This window comes from Canis aureus, chromosome 10 (assembly GCF_053574225.1).
Source record: "Canis aureus isolate CA01 chromosome 10, VMU_Caureus_v.1.0, whole genome shotgun sequence".
NCBI classification, from domain to species: domain Eukaryota; kingdom Metazoa; phylum Chordata; class Mammalia; order Carnivora; family Canidae; genus Canis; species Canis aureus.
In genome coordinates this window covers 13,163,761-13,180,356 of record NC_135620.1, presented here as the reverse complement: position 1 = coordinate 13,180,356, position 16,596 = coordinate 13,163,761, and the positions used below count along the sequence as shown (strand labels likewise).

Here is a 16,596-nt window from a genome sequence, read left to right as displayed (position 1 = left end):
ATTCAATCACAAAAGTGATGACCAAATAACTCTTGTCTCTTTTGTTTCTAGCTAAATCCTCTCATTGATTTTTAATCCCACATTTATAATGGAGTAGAAACAAGCTCCTCTGCCTTTTCTTTTTCTTTTCTTTTTTTGTATCTCTCCTAGCCTTTTTTTGTATCTCACACTGCCTTGCTAGAGCATACACCCAAAATGTTTTGAATGGACTCTGTTTAAAATAAGCACCAGAGGGATCCCTGGGTGACTCAGTGGTTTAGTGCCTGCCTACGGCCCAGGGCGTGATCCTGGAGTCCCGGGATTGAGTCCCGAGTCCCATGTCGGGCCCCCTGCATGGAGCCTGCTTCTTCTCCCTTTGCCTGTGTCTGTGCCTCTCTCTCTCTCTCTCTCTGTGTGTGTGTCTTTCATTAATAAATAAATAAAATATTTTAAAAAATAAGCACCAGAGTAGCTTCTTGAACATTTAATATTTTTTCATATGAATAAATATTAAAAACAACCATAACAACAATGAAAACTTGCAAAAATTGAATTCCACTTTTGTGCCAAAAACTATGCCAAGCATCCTTTCTAATTCATACAGTATTTCCACGTACGTCTTACTTTCCCCACTTAATACATGAAGCTCAGACAGTTTAATTGACTTTCCCAGGGCTACATAGCTGAGATTCACATGTAGTAGTACTCTTTGTAATATACCACTCTTCATTCCAGAAAAATTTGGAATGTTCTCTGTATATATGAAATGAATTTTTACTAACTGAAATAGAGTTGGAAAAAATTTACTGCCCTATGTTATAGTTCCTCAAAAACTTTGGTTTGTCCCTATCCCCACCCTACGGACTTTCCCTTTATATTTCTACATCAGGCTTATTTTGTCCATTGTAATATTCATGAGGTGTCTGTGTCATAAGGTTTTACATTGGAAAGCTCAGATCCATTGAGTGTTTTGCCTTAAAATTCAAGAAGAAAAGCACATTGTCCTTACTGTACAGCTTTGTGTGTGAATTTAAAGTAATAAAAAAAAAATAGGAGTGACTACATGTATGGTACAGTTTTATTTCTAGAATTTTTACTTCTTACTTAGAGCAATCTACTTTCTTGGTACTTTTCTATGTGAGTGTAACAACAACATTTTAAGCTTTGAATTTTATAATAAAAATCATTGAGTAACAATTTTTTATTCCTGTTTTATATCCTCTATCCAGGTGAAAACATTTACCCTTTGTATACTTGTTGTTCAGTACTGCCAGAATTTTAACACCAGACATTCTGTTGATTGAAGATGATAGCTTTTGGAAAAGAGATACAGGCAAACTTACTAATAAATGTGGGAGAATGATATTGACAAAGCTGCAGATTCGGCAGCCTGGCTCACATATACTTTGCATACAAATGGAAAAAAATCACATAGTCTGACAAATTCTAATGTTTCATACAAAATTCTTTTCTGAGCTGTCTATTTTGCATAGATCTGATGGGAATTAAATAGCTCTTTCTCCTCAACTGAAAAATCGATATTCAGAACTCATCTGATATCAAATTTTGCTCTCAGTTTAATCCATGATTAATTGAAACATGTCTCATATTTCTTGCTTTTTATTGTCCTTTTAAAAATGCCATACAGAAATCATCATAAATCTATTATTTCATCATAGAATTAAAATATGTATTGAAATGGCATCACTTTAACAAAAATGCAGGATTTTTGTCAAGTTAAGATTAAAAATGTTTCATTATTCAATTTACTCAGCCATACTTTCTACAGGAATTCAATACATCTAGCTTTCCAGTTCCTCTGTGGAATACTTCATCATCTGGCATATGACCTCAGACCATCTCCCAGGTGAGTGTGAAGTTAAAGGAAAAGAAAAGGATCATAGAATATTAGTGCTCCCCAACATTTACTTAACTGTTGTAAAAAATGATTATAATTCCTATCCATTTCTTTTTTTTTTTTTTTAAGATGTATTTATTTGAGAGAGAGAGAGAATGCACTTGAGTGTGGGCAGCAGGGGCAGGTAGAGGGAGAGAGCTTCTCTGGTAGACTATGCACTAAGCATGGAGTCTGGCATGGGGCTTGATCTCATGACTCTTGAGATAATGACCTGAGTTGAAACCAACAGTTGGGCACCCAATGGACTGTGCCACCCAGGTGCTCCAATTCCTCTCCATTTATATGCAAATTGCTGTGTACACTGTTGAAATTGAGATTCCTGCCACATGGACGTTGGGCTTTGGCCAACGGAGTGTGATCAGAAGTTAGATAAATAACATCCAAGCACAGATCTTCAACAGCTGTTTTGTCTGTTTCCACCAATTCTCTGGCTATTTTTCTCCCTTCTCTGAGAATTATGTCCCAGATAGATGTTTCACCTTCAGCCTGGGTCCTTGAATAAAAGGGTGTGAGAAGCAGAGACCACAGCTGCCAACAGAAAACAGCAGTGAGGAATAGATCTTTGTTGTAACAACAATCTTGAGTACATTTCCCCATAAGTAGGTTTTGCATTGATATAGGATTCTATTAGTATAGAATTCGGAACCTATTGAGATTTATGAGTTATTTATCACCATAACACAGCTGACTAATACAAAGTAGTTGTACTTTTAACTCCAGGAAATTATGAATGGTGTGGGTTTATTTCAATAATAAAGACAAGGAAATGGCAAGCTCCTTTTACGGTTTAGAGCAGAGCACTGGGATTAATCTCATTTTAGAACTATTTTGGTTTAGGGATCCCTGGGTGGCGCAGCGGTTTGGCGCCTGCCTTTGGCCCAGGGCGCGATCCTGGAGACCCCGGATCGAATCCCACATCGGGCTCCCGGTGCATGGAGCCTGCTTCTCCCTCTGCCTGTGTCTCTGCCTCTCTCTCTCTCTCTGTCTCTGTGACTATCATAAATAAATAAAAAAAAAAAAAAAAAAAGAACTATTCTGGTTTAAACATGGATTCAAGGGTGATAGCTACTACTTTCAATTTATGAATATATAGAAATAATGGTCTATTACTTGGAACATTATTATGTTGTGATATAAATAATGAATAGTTATTTTTCAACAATTGTTTTTTGTTCCCAAAGGCAAACATTTACAAGTCTAATTCTATTCCAATTAAACCTAAGAAACTGTCAGAGACTTGCGTTGAAACAAAATGGAATTTTATTGTGTTAAATACTTAAAAAAAAAAACTTTAAATACTAAAAAATATATTTAAGAAAACAAATAGAACTTTATAGTTGTAAATCATTATTTATGCTTCATTTTAGTAGTATTTATTTTGGATAAATTTGATTTGAATGGAACAATTATCTGGCTTAGTAGACCAAATTTAAGTTAACAAGTCAAATAGTTAATGGAGGTTAAAAATAGTTTTGGAACTATGAATACTTTGCAACCATTGGGGTTCCCACTCTTTTATCTTTATAATAGCTATGGAAATAACATTTACATAGTTAAACATAAGCTCTACCAAAAATGGGATATGAAAAGTAAAAATTTACCTCCACTTCATCCTATTCTTTTACTTCTTAGAGGTAATAACTGTTAAGGATTTCAATTTTTTAGTTTGATTTGTTACGCCCTCTACTTGTGATTCTAATTATAATTCTTGAAACTTGACTTCCTGATTTTGAGTTGATCAGCTGACCTGTGATATGATAAATGAGCAATTTAGAACTCTCACAATAATGTTCATAATTTAGAACATGCAGTATTTAAATCATACTTATTATTTGGTGTGTTTGAAGTGGACCATTCTCTAAATGTGCCAGAAAAATCATGTTGTCATTGTACAGCATCTTGTCAATTCTCCCCTGAGTTCATCTCATTGTTTCTTGGATCTCTCATTTCTGTTCTATTAGATCACATGTTTTAAAATCTTTTTCTCTGATATTCCTTCAAGTCATTTCTATACTTTAAGAGCTGCAAATGTATATCATTTGCTTTCAGAATCAAATCTAATATTTTGAATTTAGAGTTCTCAATTCAAAATCTCCTTTCAGAGTTTTTAAGACATTGCTACATGTTCTAGTTTCCAATAATGCTGATGGAAAATGAAAATGCAAATTTTATTTTTAATTTTTGAAAGGTAACTTTATTTTTCTTTTTGGGTGATTTTATACACTTTAGTTCGTACTTGGCATTCTGAGTTTTATTAGGATGAATCTAGGCTTGGATTTTTTCAAATTCATTATGCTGTGCATGCCAAACGCCCTTAAAATCTGAAGGCTTGAGCCTGGCTTTCAGTTATTAAAATTGCTTCTTACACTTTCTTTTTTCTTTCCCTCTGCCATCCTGTACTGTAGAATTGAACATTTGAGTAATCTCTGAGCCCAGTTCTATTGATTTCTTTATCTCTTGACAGTGAATTTTATATCTTCTAATTTTTTATTAGACTATGGATGTAATGTGGAGTAAGAATAGACAGAGTGAAATGGTATTTAGGTCTGGAAATGGGTAGGTGTCTTCTGTGTCCTTAATATAAGGTATTGAGTTTATGTTGTCAGGAGGTGAGCTGAGTTTGGAAGTTTTTGTTGCTACATTTACTCTTGATGCAAGACCAGGTTCAAATTGCTCTATTGTTTTCCTTGTGTGTAAGTTGCATCTGGTTTGCTGGAGAGTTTTTCTTGATATTTTCTCGTATCATCAGGTTTCATTCTTTCCTGTGCCACGATGTGAGTCTCTCTCCACATTTTTCCCTCTCCTCCAGAAACGTTGCATGCTTGGGTGTTTCCTAGCCTGTCTTGATCCAGCCTTCTTCCTAAGTAGGCCCTGTGTCCCTGGCTCTCAAGGATGGATGGTGCTTCTTCTATGATCCTGCTCCTTGTCACTGTGCCAGCCAAATTCTGCCTTGAATACCTTGCAGGTTTTGTTTTTGGAGCAGTTTTTCTGTCTTTCCTCATAAGTACATATTGGATTGGTATGGGATTCTATTGGTATGGGATTCTGGACCTGGTATATGTGTTGCCCCCCTGTCAGGAGTAGAATTTTCTTTTACTTTTTCAGCCATAGTGAGTTTTCACCTTTGCTCTAGGCTGTCAGGACTTCCTTTTATGGTAAAGGAGATTCAAGACTTTGTTTCCTAGAGAAGGGTCCCTTCTTGAGGCTTCAGGCTTCTCTCCCCAGGACCATCTCTTTATTCCTATAGACCTGCCTATCAAGGAAGGCTCCCTTTAGCCTCTCAATTTGCCTCCACTCTTTTTCCTAAGCACCCAGTGGAGCTCATTAAAAAAGACCAGGAACAAAATCGTCCGTGTTTACAGCTCCTCGGAGTTCTGTTCTCTTCTGCTAGCCCACATTCTGGCTTTGGTGCTTGTGATGGGTAATTTTATGTGTCAGTTTGGCTGGGCCATAGGACCCAGGTATGTGGTCAGAGGTTCCTCTGGATGTTTCTGTGAGAGTGTTTTTGGATAAGATTAACATTTAAATAGGTGAACTTTGTATAAGGCCAATTACCTTCCATTGTATGACTTGGCCTCATCCAATCAGTCGAAGGCCTGAATAAAACAAAAGTCTGACTTTTTCAGAGCCTGAGAGAATTCTGCCCTCAGAGGGCTTGGTACTGAATGGCAATATCAGTTCTTCCCTGGGTTTCCATCCTGCTAGCTTATCTTGCAGATTCCAGACTTGCCAGCCTCCATAAATGTGTGAGAACTCCTTAAATTTTCTCTCTCTGTGTCTTTCTCTTTCTCCCTTGCCTATTAGTTTTTACCTCCAGAGAATGCTGACTGATAGAGCAATTAAAATAAATTTACCTGGATTCTTATAATCTTAAAACCTGCTTGTGATGATACCTGAATATCTTCCTCTCCTACTCTGCCCCAGGTGCGTCAAAGCTTGCATCCCATCTCTCTGAGGAAGGATCTGTCTTCCCTCGAATTTTAGGCTATTCAATTACCTTGCAAACTCAGCTTTCTTAAAGGCTTAAGAAAAATAAGAATTTCTAAAAAAATTATTCATCATTTTTTTGGTGAACACAATATTCTTTCCAGCTGTTTAAATCCTATATAGGAGACTTGCAGTAATGATCTTTTTAAATCTCTCTTCGCCTAAAACTAGTTTTTAAAAAAGATTTATTTATTTGAGAGAGAGAGAAATAGAGTGTGCGTGCAAGAGAGCTGGGGGAGGGGCAGAGGGAGAAAGACCAGAAGCAGACTCCCAGCTGAGCTCAGAGCCCAGTGTGGGGTTCAATCCCACCACCCTGAGATCATGACCTGAGCTGAAATCAAGAGTTGCGTCTTAACCAACTAAGCCACCCAGTCGCCCCAAACTATTTTTTTTAAACAGTATTATTGCCTTTTCCTTACAACATTGATATTTGGCCTGTGAATCTGGTTTTAAAACTGGAAAACTGATTGATTCTTTTTCGTGGGTTTTTCTGTTTTTGTTTTTGTTTTTTTATTAGCGTGGTTATTCTTGTTTGACCAGTAGTGTTTATGGTTAAAGACGGGTTAATTAGCATTGATAGGTAGTGGTCATAGTTCATACATCTGCATATCCTCAAGACGTCACCCTCAGTAGCATACCTGGATATGAATTTTCTTTACCCATGTAGTTTTTGTCACTCAGAAGTTAGCCTGTGGAGGCCAAGAAAATTAAGGCCATTCCACTTTAAGTTCAGCGTTAGCACAAGTACAGCCATCCCAGGCCCCTGTGAATAAGAGCTGAACTTTACCTTACTTCAATTACAGGAAGAAAACAGCTTACAGCTAAACATCCTAGAAAGCCCCATATTAGAATAAAAACAGAGCCCAAGCCGAGGGCAGGAAGCCCCTATTAGAATAAGAACAGAGCCCAAGCCAAGGGCAGGAAGCCCCCTATTAGAATAAGAACAGAGCTCAATGCCCTTGAAGGCCCCATATCAAAACGTAAACAGAACTTGAGGAATTGCTCCACCCCTTCTGGAGGTCCCCTAGACCAGTCCTTAAAACTAAGCTGAAACCCACCTCGGGGTCCAAGTCCCTGCTCTGCAGTGTCGGGCACACTTGGACCCAAGCTCGAGCTTGTAAATAAACCCTCGTGTGTTTGCATCGGTGTTGGCTCCTTGGTGGTTTCTCGGATTCGCAGTCTTGGGCACAACATGCCTTTTGGTTGCAAAATTGGGGAACATCCAGGCAAGCCCTGATCTGTGACAGCTGCTAATATAAGCATTCTCTACTCTGGTGGGAAATACATGAACATAATTTATTTCCAGGTGAAGCTACTTTCTTTACCCCTGCATTCCCATAGGTCTACCGCGGAGGTATAGAGTCACTGCAGGATTTCATGTCCCTATCCCCGCATTCCTAACACTCATGCCATGATTGGCCACTAGGAAAATCTGACTCTTCATGAAGTACTTTATAGGACTGTATCTGGGAGCAGATCCAGATATTTTATCAGTAACTTTGCAGTTAATACATGGTATTTCCCCATATTCCATTTCTATTTTATTTTTTAAGATTTTATTTATTTATTCATGAGAGACAGAGAGAGAGACAGAGATAGAGAGGGGCAGAGACATAGGCAGAGGGAGAAGCAGGCTCCATGCAGGGAGCCCGATGTAGGACTTGATCCTGGAGTCCCTCCAGGGTCACACCCTGCGCCAAAGGCAGTTGCTCAACCTCAACCTCTGAGCTACCCAGGTGTCCTCCTTTCTATTTTCGATAACCTGCTAGCTCCATACTTCAAATCTCTTCAGGCCATCACCAGGCTAAGTAACCCCCATCTCTGTGTTAGTCTTTTAACGTTATTGCTTTGGTTTGTATCTCCTCTGATCTGATTTGTCTGCCATTACTCCCATCATGGGCATTCTGTCCACCAGAAAAGTTTTCTTTTATCAATGACGTATTTTGCATTTTCAGCATGTATTTTTTATTTACAGTATACTTCTGCCATTTCACTGTGATTTTTAGAGTTAGTAAAGGAAAATGCTTATAATAATGCATCATCTTGAACTGGAAGTTTCTTTATAGATTTAGATTTTTATTGACAAAAGCTCTCTTATGGTATTTTTGGTGAATGTGATTCAATATGGCTTATGTAATAATTTGACCATCCATCCTACTACTCATTTATTGGTTATTCATTCAGTAAATATTGAGGAATTTTTATATAAGGCACCTTTTATATAAGGTACTCTACTACTATACATCTAGTAGAGAATAAGACAGACAGAAGTTAGCTTATGTTCTATTAGGAAAGTAATTATTTGTGATTTAATTATAGTTGTGATAGATTCTACAAGAAGTTAGTCTGGAATGACAATATTTAATGGAAACCTAACCTAATCTGGAGGTGAAGAGTCATTTCTTCCATAAATTGAAATTTGAATTCCACTCTGGAGGATGGGCAGAAATTTCTAAGGAAGGAGAAAGTCAGGAAAAAGTATTTTGTGCTAAAGAAAGGGCATCAGTGTAGTCCCTCTTATCCTTGGGATTGAGGAAAATCTGAATTTTTTGTGGCAAAACTGAGCCCTTGATTTCATTTTTTTCTTGTATGTTTAACTGTACACTCGGTAAATTAATGTCATGGTATTAAGAGGTGTATTTCTAATATCAGTTCTTTTATGATGAAGCTCTTTTTGGGGAATTAAGTTACTTCATTTTTTAAAGATCTGATGCTCTATTGAAATGGTTTAAATTATTATAATTGCTACAAGAATTTTGGAGAGCATATAAAATAAGGTTAATAATGAAAAGATATAGAAATTTTCATGTGTTTGTCTTAAACACTCTACTATGGATATTTAATTGCCTAGAAATAATTTAATATAAAGCTACATTTGCCAAATGTTCAATCAAAGTGTTGTATGTAACAACAAAAAAACACAGAAATATGGTTAATTTTAATAACATAAAGGTAAATTATATTAACTTAATAGAAAATTATTCAGTGATTAAAATGAATAACCATGAAAACTATATAGAAGCACAGAAATCTATATCCTAAAAGTTAAGTTAAAGCAACAAATTATAAATTTGTATGGAATTGGGATTACAGCTACATATTTTGTATTGTGTTTAAGGCATGAGTGATATTTGCAAATGTGAAAATAGCTCAGTTCGTGTTGTGCCTTATAGTTATTTTCTTCTCAAAAGATTCTTTGATGTTATCATAATAATTTAGAATAGAAAATGACAGTATAGCTATAAAACAAATTCTGCTCCTTCTGCCTTGCCTTAATAAAACAAGATGTGTCAAGATCTCTGAACTGGACATAGCAATTTTTAGGTATTCATAGAAAACATAATTTTCATGCTCCAAATACAAAAGATTATGCAAAGTAAGGTGAGGTGACCGAATCTCTCTGTGCATGTATAAAATTCGGTCATCTGAAAATCATTCCTTTTGGCTTTGGGCCTATATATTTGAAATAGATTTCTACTAAAATATAAATGGCCATGGGAAAGGTAACTCCTTAAGGCATTATTAAGTAGCATTTTGCTGATGCCAGTTGGCTAAATGTATAATTCTGTCAAAAAGAGATGAGAGACTCCAACGTGGAAATGGAGTGAAGAGCAGCAGAGGGTAGGAATTACACTGAATCTAGTGCAGCAACCAAGAGAAATTCTCCCAATGATCCATTTTGCCTTAGAATCAGTCTCACTTTCGTGTTTGCTTTTATGAATACTTATCAGTACCTGTCAGTCTGTTACTGTTAAGATGATGTCATCTTTCTTTTCAATAAAGGACCTCTGAGAGGTCCAGCCAAGCATTATATTTAAGCAATCTAAATGGGGATGTAGAATCAGAGAAAATGCCAACTAGTAGAAAATCAAAATCGCATTAAAAAAATACAACTATATTAACAATGTCAATCAGCAAAGATGTCACAGTTAGGCCTTAAATTTGGCTCTATGTTTTCAGGAAGCCAAACAAATAAATGGAGATGTGGTTTATTACAGATTTCTGATCATGAAAACAACAGAAAAGAAGCAAGCTCATTTGACTAGAATCCAAGCACATGATTCAACAGAACAGCTAAAATATTTCTTATTAGTGGGAGAGGGAATGTATTTAAATTTTGTCCCAGACAACATTTCTTTTCATAGAAAGTAGGTGACCATGTGCACTGCCCCAGAGTTCTGTACATTGGGATGAGTTTCCCTCGCCACTGTCTCGCAAGCCCCTCAGAATGAGGATAGTATTAACAGCTCATGTTGACTTGCACTTATATATCGTGGTGACCCACCTCTGAACCAAGCTCCCACTTCTCTTCCTTGGTCAGCTGGTTGTAAGAGATCCCTCATAGGGCTGTACGTATGAGCCAAGGGGGAGCTTCTGGTGCAACAGTGATGATATGGAAATGTGGGCTTCATGCTCATGCAGTTTGCTTGTGACCTCTGGTTCTGCTGGTGCTCTACCCATCTTAACACTCATTGGTGTTGGCCTGCTTTTTCATATGACTTGATGGGTCTGACAATGCCACACTCACAATGACAAATATGGAAATATATCAACAAGATCACTTAGTTCCCCAAGACAAGCTCTCTATCTTTGTAGCATCCCAAGAACAGTTTTTCAGAAGCTGCAGAGAGCATTGCCTTGCTCAAGACCTTCAGAAGTTTGCATTGTAATGCCACTGGAGGTTTCCATAAATTATGTATATCATCTTTTTCCACCACTAAAGCCTTTAATACCATAGAGTCTGCCAATTGATTTGCCCAAGTAACTGCTTGCATGGCAGCATGGGTGTTCAGCAGAGCCTTTTTTGCTCTGGATCCCTTAGAGAACTGCTTGGGTCTCATTCTTTCACAAAGAGAGCTGTCAGTTGGCAGGACGGAACTGCCTTGGTTGATGGTTTAATCTATCAAGTTCGGCTACTCCAAATATTTTTTTAATAACTTATTTATTTATTCATGAGAAATACAGAGAAAGAGGCAGAGACATAGGCAGAGGGAGAAGCAGGCTCCCGAAGGGGAGCCTGATATGGGTCTCGATTCTAGGACCCCAAGATCACAACCTTAGCCAAAGGTAGACGGTCAACCACTGAGCCACCCATGTGCCCTGGCTACCTCAAATATTAAGTCTTGGGCCTTAAGTTCAACATTTTCTGCCCTCTGCTAGAGATTAGTGACTTCCAGCTAGCAAGGAGGTCCTCTGACTTTCACCTACCAATCAGTGATTAATTTCTTTTAGCTTTTCTTAATCTTTTCTCAGAATATCAGTAGTTCTTACTAATAATCACCCAATTGCATTGTCTTATTTCTTATTACTCTGCCTCTCCTATTTCTCAGATGCATCATACAATGCAACAGCTAATGTATTTCTCCCTGCTGGCATGACCATCTCCATGACATCCCTATGACATCTGGAGAGTTTTAACCATTAGACTTGCCACTTGTGCCAGAGATTATAGTGTTCCATCTGCCACTGGTGGTGGGGGCCCTTGTTGCCAGTGGATAGCAAATGATACAGTTCTAAAACTCCAGCCTAGCACTTTCTTTCTTGACTTTTCCCAGGATCAGCTGTTGCAAGTACATTCCCTGGGAAGCATACTCTGAGATGCAGTTTTAACGTACTCTCTCTCACTCTGTCCAAGATTGGTTTAGCTTTCCTGTCTCATTCTTAAATTTCCATCTTTCCGATCAGAAGCTCACAAGTTCTGCTGAGAGTGCATTAACTATAGAGAATTCCCAGACCACTATGCTGAAATCCCAGGAAAATCTTTAAAGCCTTTAAATGAAAACTGATTTTTTAATTAATTAAAAAAACACATATTGTCACTATAATGTTGACACATGTGTACACTTTCCCATACACAGAATGCTAGAAATATTTACTTGAATATGACTGCCAAATTCATGGCGATTAAAAGCATGAATACAGACTTCCAGTGCAGATATTTCAGAAAGCTGTTAAAATTTGTAGAAGCTTTTCTATCATTACACCCATGGGGCCTTATTATAGATTCTATTCCAGATTCAGGCAGTGTGGTAAAGTGTTGAGTTCTATCTATAGTTTAGAGAGCTGTGTTCCTTAGAAAAATGAAAGAGACGGTGGGTATCTTGGGTCCTTCATTATATAGTAGAGAAAATAATTATATGCTTACTCATTTCCCAAGGGTAATGTAAGCACTAATTATGATAATACCCATAAAATATGTGGAGCTTTTAAATGATAAATGGAAAATATTACTGGTAAGAATTTTATTTTTATTAACGTTATTCCATAAGCTAATAGTGATTTAAAACTTTTTCAGTACAAATAAAAACTGTATCCTTGCCAGGCAGTATTAGTTTCTTTACTGATTAATCCTACTTGCTGATTTAGGAACTCACCTCTTTAAATTACTGCAAGGTTAAAACATACTAGGATATTAGAAACCAAAACCTTCTTAAAACTGCAATAGGATTTTGGTAATAAGTCAATAAAAGAAAGGTTATTTTATTAAAAGTTGAAAAAAGCCCATGGTTTATGGGTATTTTCTGCAGTGTTGAGGCTGGTGAATTTAAAGAAATTCCAGAATGAATGCGGAAAATATAAAAATGGTCAAGCCTGAACAGAAATACTGGTGTCAAGATAAATTTTGATCAGGGCAACTTTACCTTGGCTGATTCTGAACAACTTTTATGTTGTCATTTCTTTCACTAGTAGCTCAGGATATCCTTTTTGTAATATCCTTAGAATCTTTTTTGTTTTAATTCAATTTAGTTAACTTTTTTTTTAATAGTGAAAGAGAGAGTAAGTGGGGGCAGGAGCAGAGGAAGAGGGAGAGAGAATCTTCAGCAGGCTCCATACCCAGTGCAGAGTCCAACAAAGGGCTCTATCTCATGTGCCTGAGATCATGACCTGATCCAAAATCAAGACTTGGACACTCAACCAACTGAGCCACCCAGGCACCCTTCCTTTTTTTCCCCTCTCTGTGTGATAATTATTTTTATCTTTCTCCTTCTAGGACTAGGAGTTTAGCAAGGTATAGAGTTAGTCCAGAGAATGGAATGGAATATCAAGTGTCAAAAAGCAGGGAGATTTGTTAGATTATTTGGACTTACTGATCTTTCCTTCTGTCAAGATCTATGAATCTGAGAATTTACCTTTACTTGCCAGCTAACAAATTAGCCTGCTTCAGTTTCATAGATGATAGCAGAAAACACGAGACCACTAGGTTAGAGACAGCTAACTAATAACATGGGATGAGTGAGCAACAGTTAAGGTAGGCCTGTGGGTGACAAAGGAGGGATGTCTTGCCCAGTTGTAGAGGTTGGGAGAGGGAAGAATGTAGAGGAAGGTTTCCATGCAGAGAGAATACTCTGTGCAAAAGCATGGAAGCACCAGGGAATCTTGGAATGCTCAATTTCTATAGTCATGAATTTTGAGAGCCCTGCTAGAAAGTATTCCTGTCAGAAGCAAGACTGGAAAAGGTAGCACTTGGCAAAATGTAATGCTGAACACTTGATGATAGAATGCTATTTGATCAATTTCCTGCCTTGGTGTAGGGTTTTGGCTAACAAATAGTGGGAAGTTTTGGTTGCTTTCATCTAAGAGTGTGTGTTACAGTTCTGTTGCAGCAGCTCAGACATTAGTTTATTTTAAACTGTCCTGCAGATTGGGGTACCTGGGTGGCTCAGTTGGTTAAGCACCTGACTCTTAATCTCAGTTGAGATGTGGGTCTCAGGGTCTTGAGTTTCAAACCCCATGTTGGGCTCCAAGCTAGGCATGGAGACTACGTAAATAAAGTATATTGCAGATCTTCAGTGGCCATCCTATTACCATAGAAACACACTTAAGAGCAAAAGTAGTAATAGTAACTCCCCTAAGTCAGCTTCTTATTTTTTTTCTTTCTTCTTTTCTAGAGATCTCTGCATTGGTAGTACACAAAACTTGTAGGAATTTTAATAACAAAATCCTAACAATTCTACATATTGGTATTTTTTAGCATCCCATACTCAACCCACAGCTGTGTGTACTTTAATTTTCCTGAGAGACAATAGATATCCATGGTTCAATGTGCAATGGTCTAATTAATGACTTAGGTGGCTTCTCCACCCTCCCCCATCCAGGTACCAAAAAAATGACCTCCTTGGGGAATATGGGGTATCCCCTACTAACATTTAATATTGCCTTCACTTTCAGCACAGGTGCACTCATGATAGGATGGGAATGCCAGTGTCTTTGTCATTAGCAGAAATAACATTCTTTTTCATACTGCATTTCAGTTTCAGGTATTAGAAAACATGTTGATGCTCATCAATATTTTGATATTATGATAGTTACTGGATTTCATATCTATCTAATGCATTAAAATAACTAACTTTATTATACACAGATTTTTGTATTTTGATAAGTATTTTTCAAAATAGTTGGTTTCCTTTGTTGTCCTATGTGTTGTACTTTATGCATCGAAAAAACTTATCCTGAAATGGGGTCCATATACTCTACCACTAAAGGTGTCTATGGCACAAAAAATTATGAGTATTTATGTCTTAAACTCAATTGATACATTGTGAAAATGACCTGGGTAAATCAGAGACCATCTTTTCTCATTCACATACTTTTTCCAGGTGACCTCATCAATTCTGGCATGTTCTTAACTACCAACACATTTTGCTGGCTCTACTGCAAGGCCAGGCCACTTCTTTGAGCTAGAGACTAAGTATTTTGTTTCTTATTTGCCATCTTCACCTGATGTCTCTGAGATGTCTCAAATTTAACATATCCAAGATGGAACCCCTTATCTTCCCCTCCCAAATCTGTTCCTTCCCAGTCTTACCCATTGATGAATAATTAGCCTGGGGTTCAAGCTGGAAATTAGTAGCTGGCTTTGGGTCCCCTTTTCTGTTACCCAAACATCGAATCCATGAGACGGTCCTGTCCATTCTACTTTCAACTTGAATGTGCCACTTCTCTACATCTTTACTCTTCCCACCCTAATCCCAGCCACCATCTCACTCTTTGTCTAGATAATTGCCATAGCTTCAATATTAGTCACCCCAGCTTTTCTTAAGCTCTTCCAGTCTGTTTTTCACAAATTAGGCTGAGTTAAAACACATATTGGATCATGCCCCTTCCTTCTGAAAACCCTACCGTGACTTCTCATTGCTTTTAGAATAAAATCTAAAACCCTTTGGTGCCTCCGAGTTGTTCATTTCCTGCCTCTCCACCTCCTTTTTGTGGCATTCCTCTCCTCTATCACTATATTCTGTTCACACTGGATTTTTAAAGGATTTTATTTATTTATTCATGAGGGACACAAAGAGAGGCAGAGACATAGGGAGAGGGAGAAGCAGGCTCTCTTTGGGGAGCCTGACGTGGGACTTGATCCTAGGACCCTGGGATCATGACCTGTGCCAAAGGCAGACACTTGACATTTGAGTTACCCAGGTGCCCCCACGCTGGATTTTTCCCCATTGATTCTAATTCACAGTGCTGGATATCTTTCCAGTCTTTGCTCCTATTGGTCCTCTCTCCTTTCTCCAGCCTGCTCTCTGCTCCAGAAGGCTGCCCTTTATAGACTTGTTTCAGTGGTTTCCTTGCTTTCGAGGATCCCTGGGTTGAATAGTAGGGTGCCTTAGCAGAAGATGTAAGGAAGAGGTTGAGTCTTCCCTCCTTCCTCCCTATACACTCATCACAGGCTGGCTCTCTCCTTTCATTGGTCAAGGCCTCTCTAGGTAGCCCAAGGTCCATGCCTCTGTCCTTCTGGATTCTGGTAACACGTGCCTTCTCTCATCCTTCTGGCTTGGTGTGGTAAGAGCTCCCCTTGTACAGGTCCATGTTGCTGCATTCCACGCTCACAACTTTGTAAGGAATTCGTCTTGTAATTAGCCTAAGTAAATTGTGTCTTTTGTTCCTGCTGGGATCTTGGCTCTCTACATTGTTTCCTATTCTGAGGCATTTCCATGTCCTGTTCTTCTACCTGGAATGTGCTTTCCTGGATTCTTTGCATGGCTGGCACCTATTTGTTCTTCAGTTTTAAATTTTTTTAAAAATTTATTTATTAGAGAGAGAGAACAAGAGAGAGAGCAAGCAGTGCAGAGGGGCAGAGGGAGAGGGAGAAGTGGATTCCCCTCTGAGCAGAGAGCCCAACTTGGGTCAGGATCCTGGGATCATGACCTGAGTTGAAGGCAGATACTTAACCCACTAAGCCACCCAGGTGCCCCTGTTTGTTCTTTATATATCAGTTAAAGGGCATCTGAGTGGCTCAGTAAGTTAAGTGTTTGTTCTGGCTTAGGTTGTGATCCCGGGATCCTGGGATGGAGCCCTGTGTCAGGTTCCCTGCTCAGCAGGGAGTCTGCTTCTCCCTCTGCACCCCCTGCCCTGCACATGTGTGCACTCTCTCTTTCTCCCCCTCCCAAATAAATAAAATCCTTTAATAAAAGGATTAGTATCAGTTGAAGTTTTTTCTGAGGTGTTCTCTTTAACCAACCTAGATACAGTGGGTGTCCCCCTGAAGTGTGATAGCAGTGCATTGTTTTCTTTAGAGCATTTATATTTGCATTTGTCTTTTTGACTTATTTATGTCTTGCTGCCACGGAACTGTTAACCTCCTGAGAGCAGAGAATTTGTCTATCTAGCTCTTGGTGTTTGCATGCCCACTAAGTAGCATAGGACTTAGCACATGATAATGATAATGATGTTACTGTCTAAAGCAGTTTTAAAATTTACTCCATGCCAAGATT

General features: G+C 38.2%; 1 protein-coding gene across 14 annotated transcripts in view; it reads left to right on the top strand.

The window, feature by feature from the left end:
• LOC144321982 (uncharacterized) overlaps positions 1-16,596 on the top strand; it is a 566,375-nt gene that overhangs the window by 172,138 nt on the left and 377,641 nt on the right. For all 14 annotated transcript variants that reach the window (XR_013387531.1, XR_013387526.1, XR_013387525.1 and 11 more), the window contains one exon: positions 1,769-1,846. Coding sequence is in view for 6 of the 14 variants with exons in the window: in XM_077911385.1 (XP_077767511.1) it covers positions 1,825-1,846 (22 nt within the window). In the remaining 8 variants the exon portion in view is untranslated. The remainder of the gene's footprint in view (positions 1-1,768; positions 1,847-16,596) is intronic.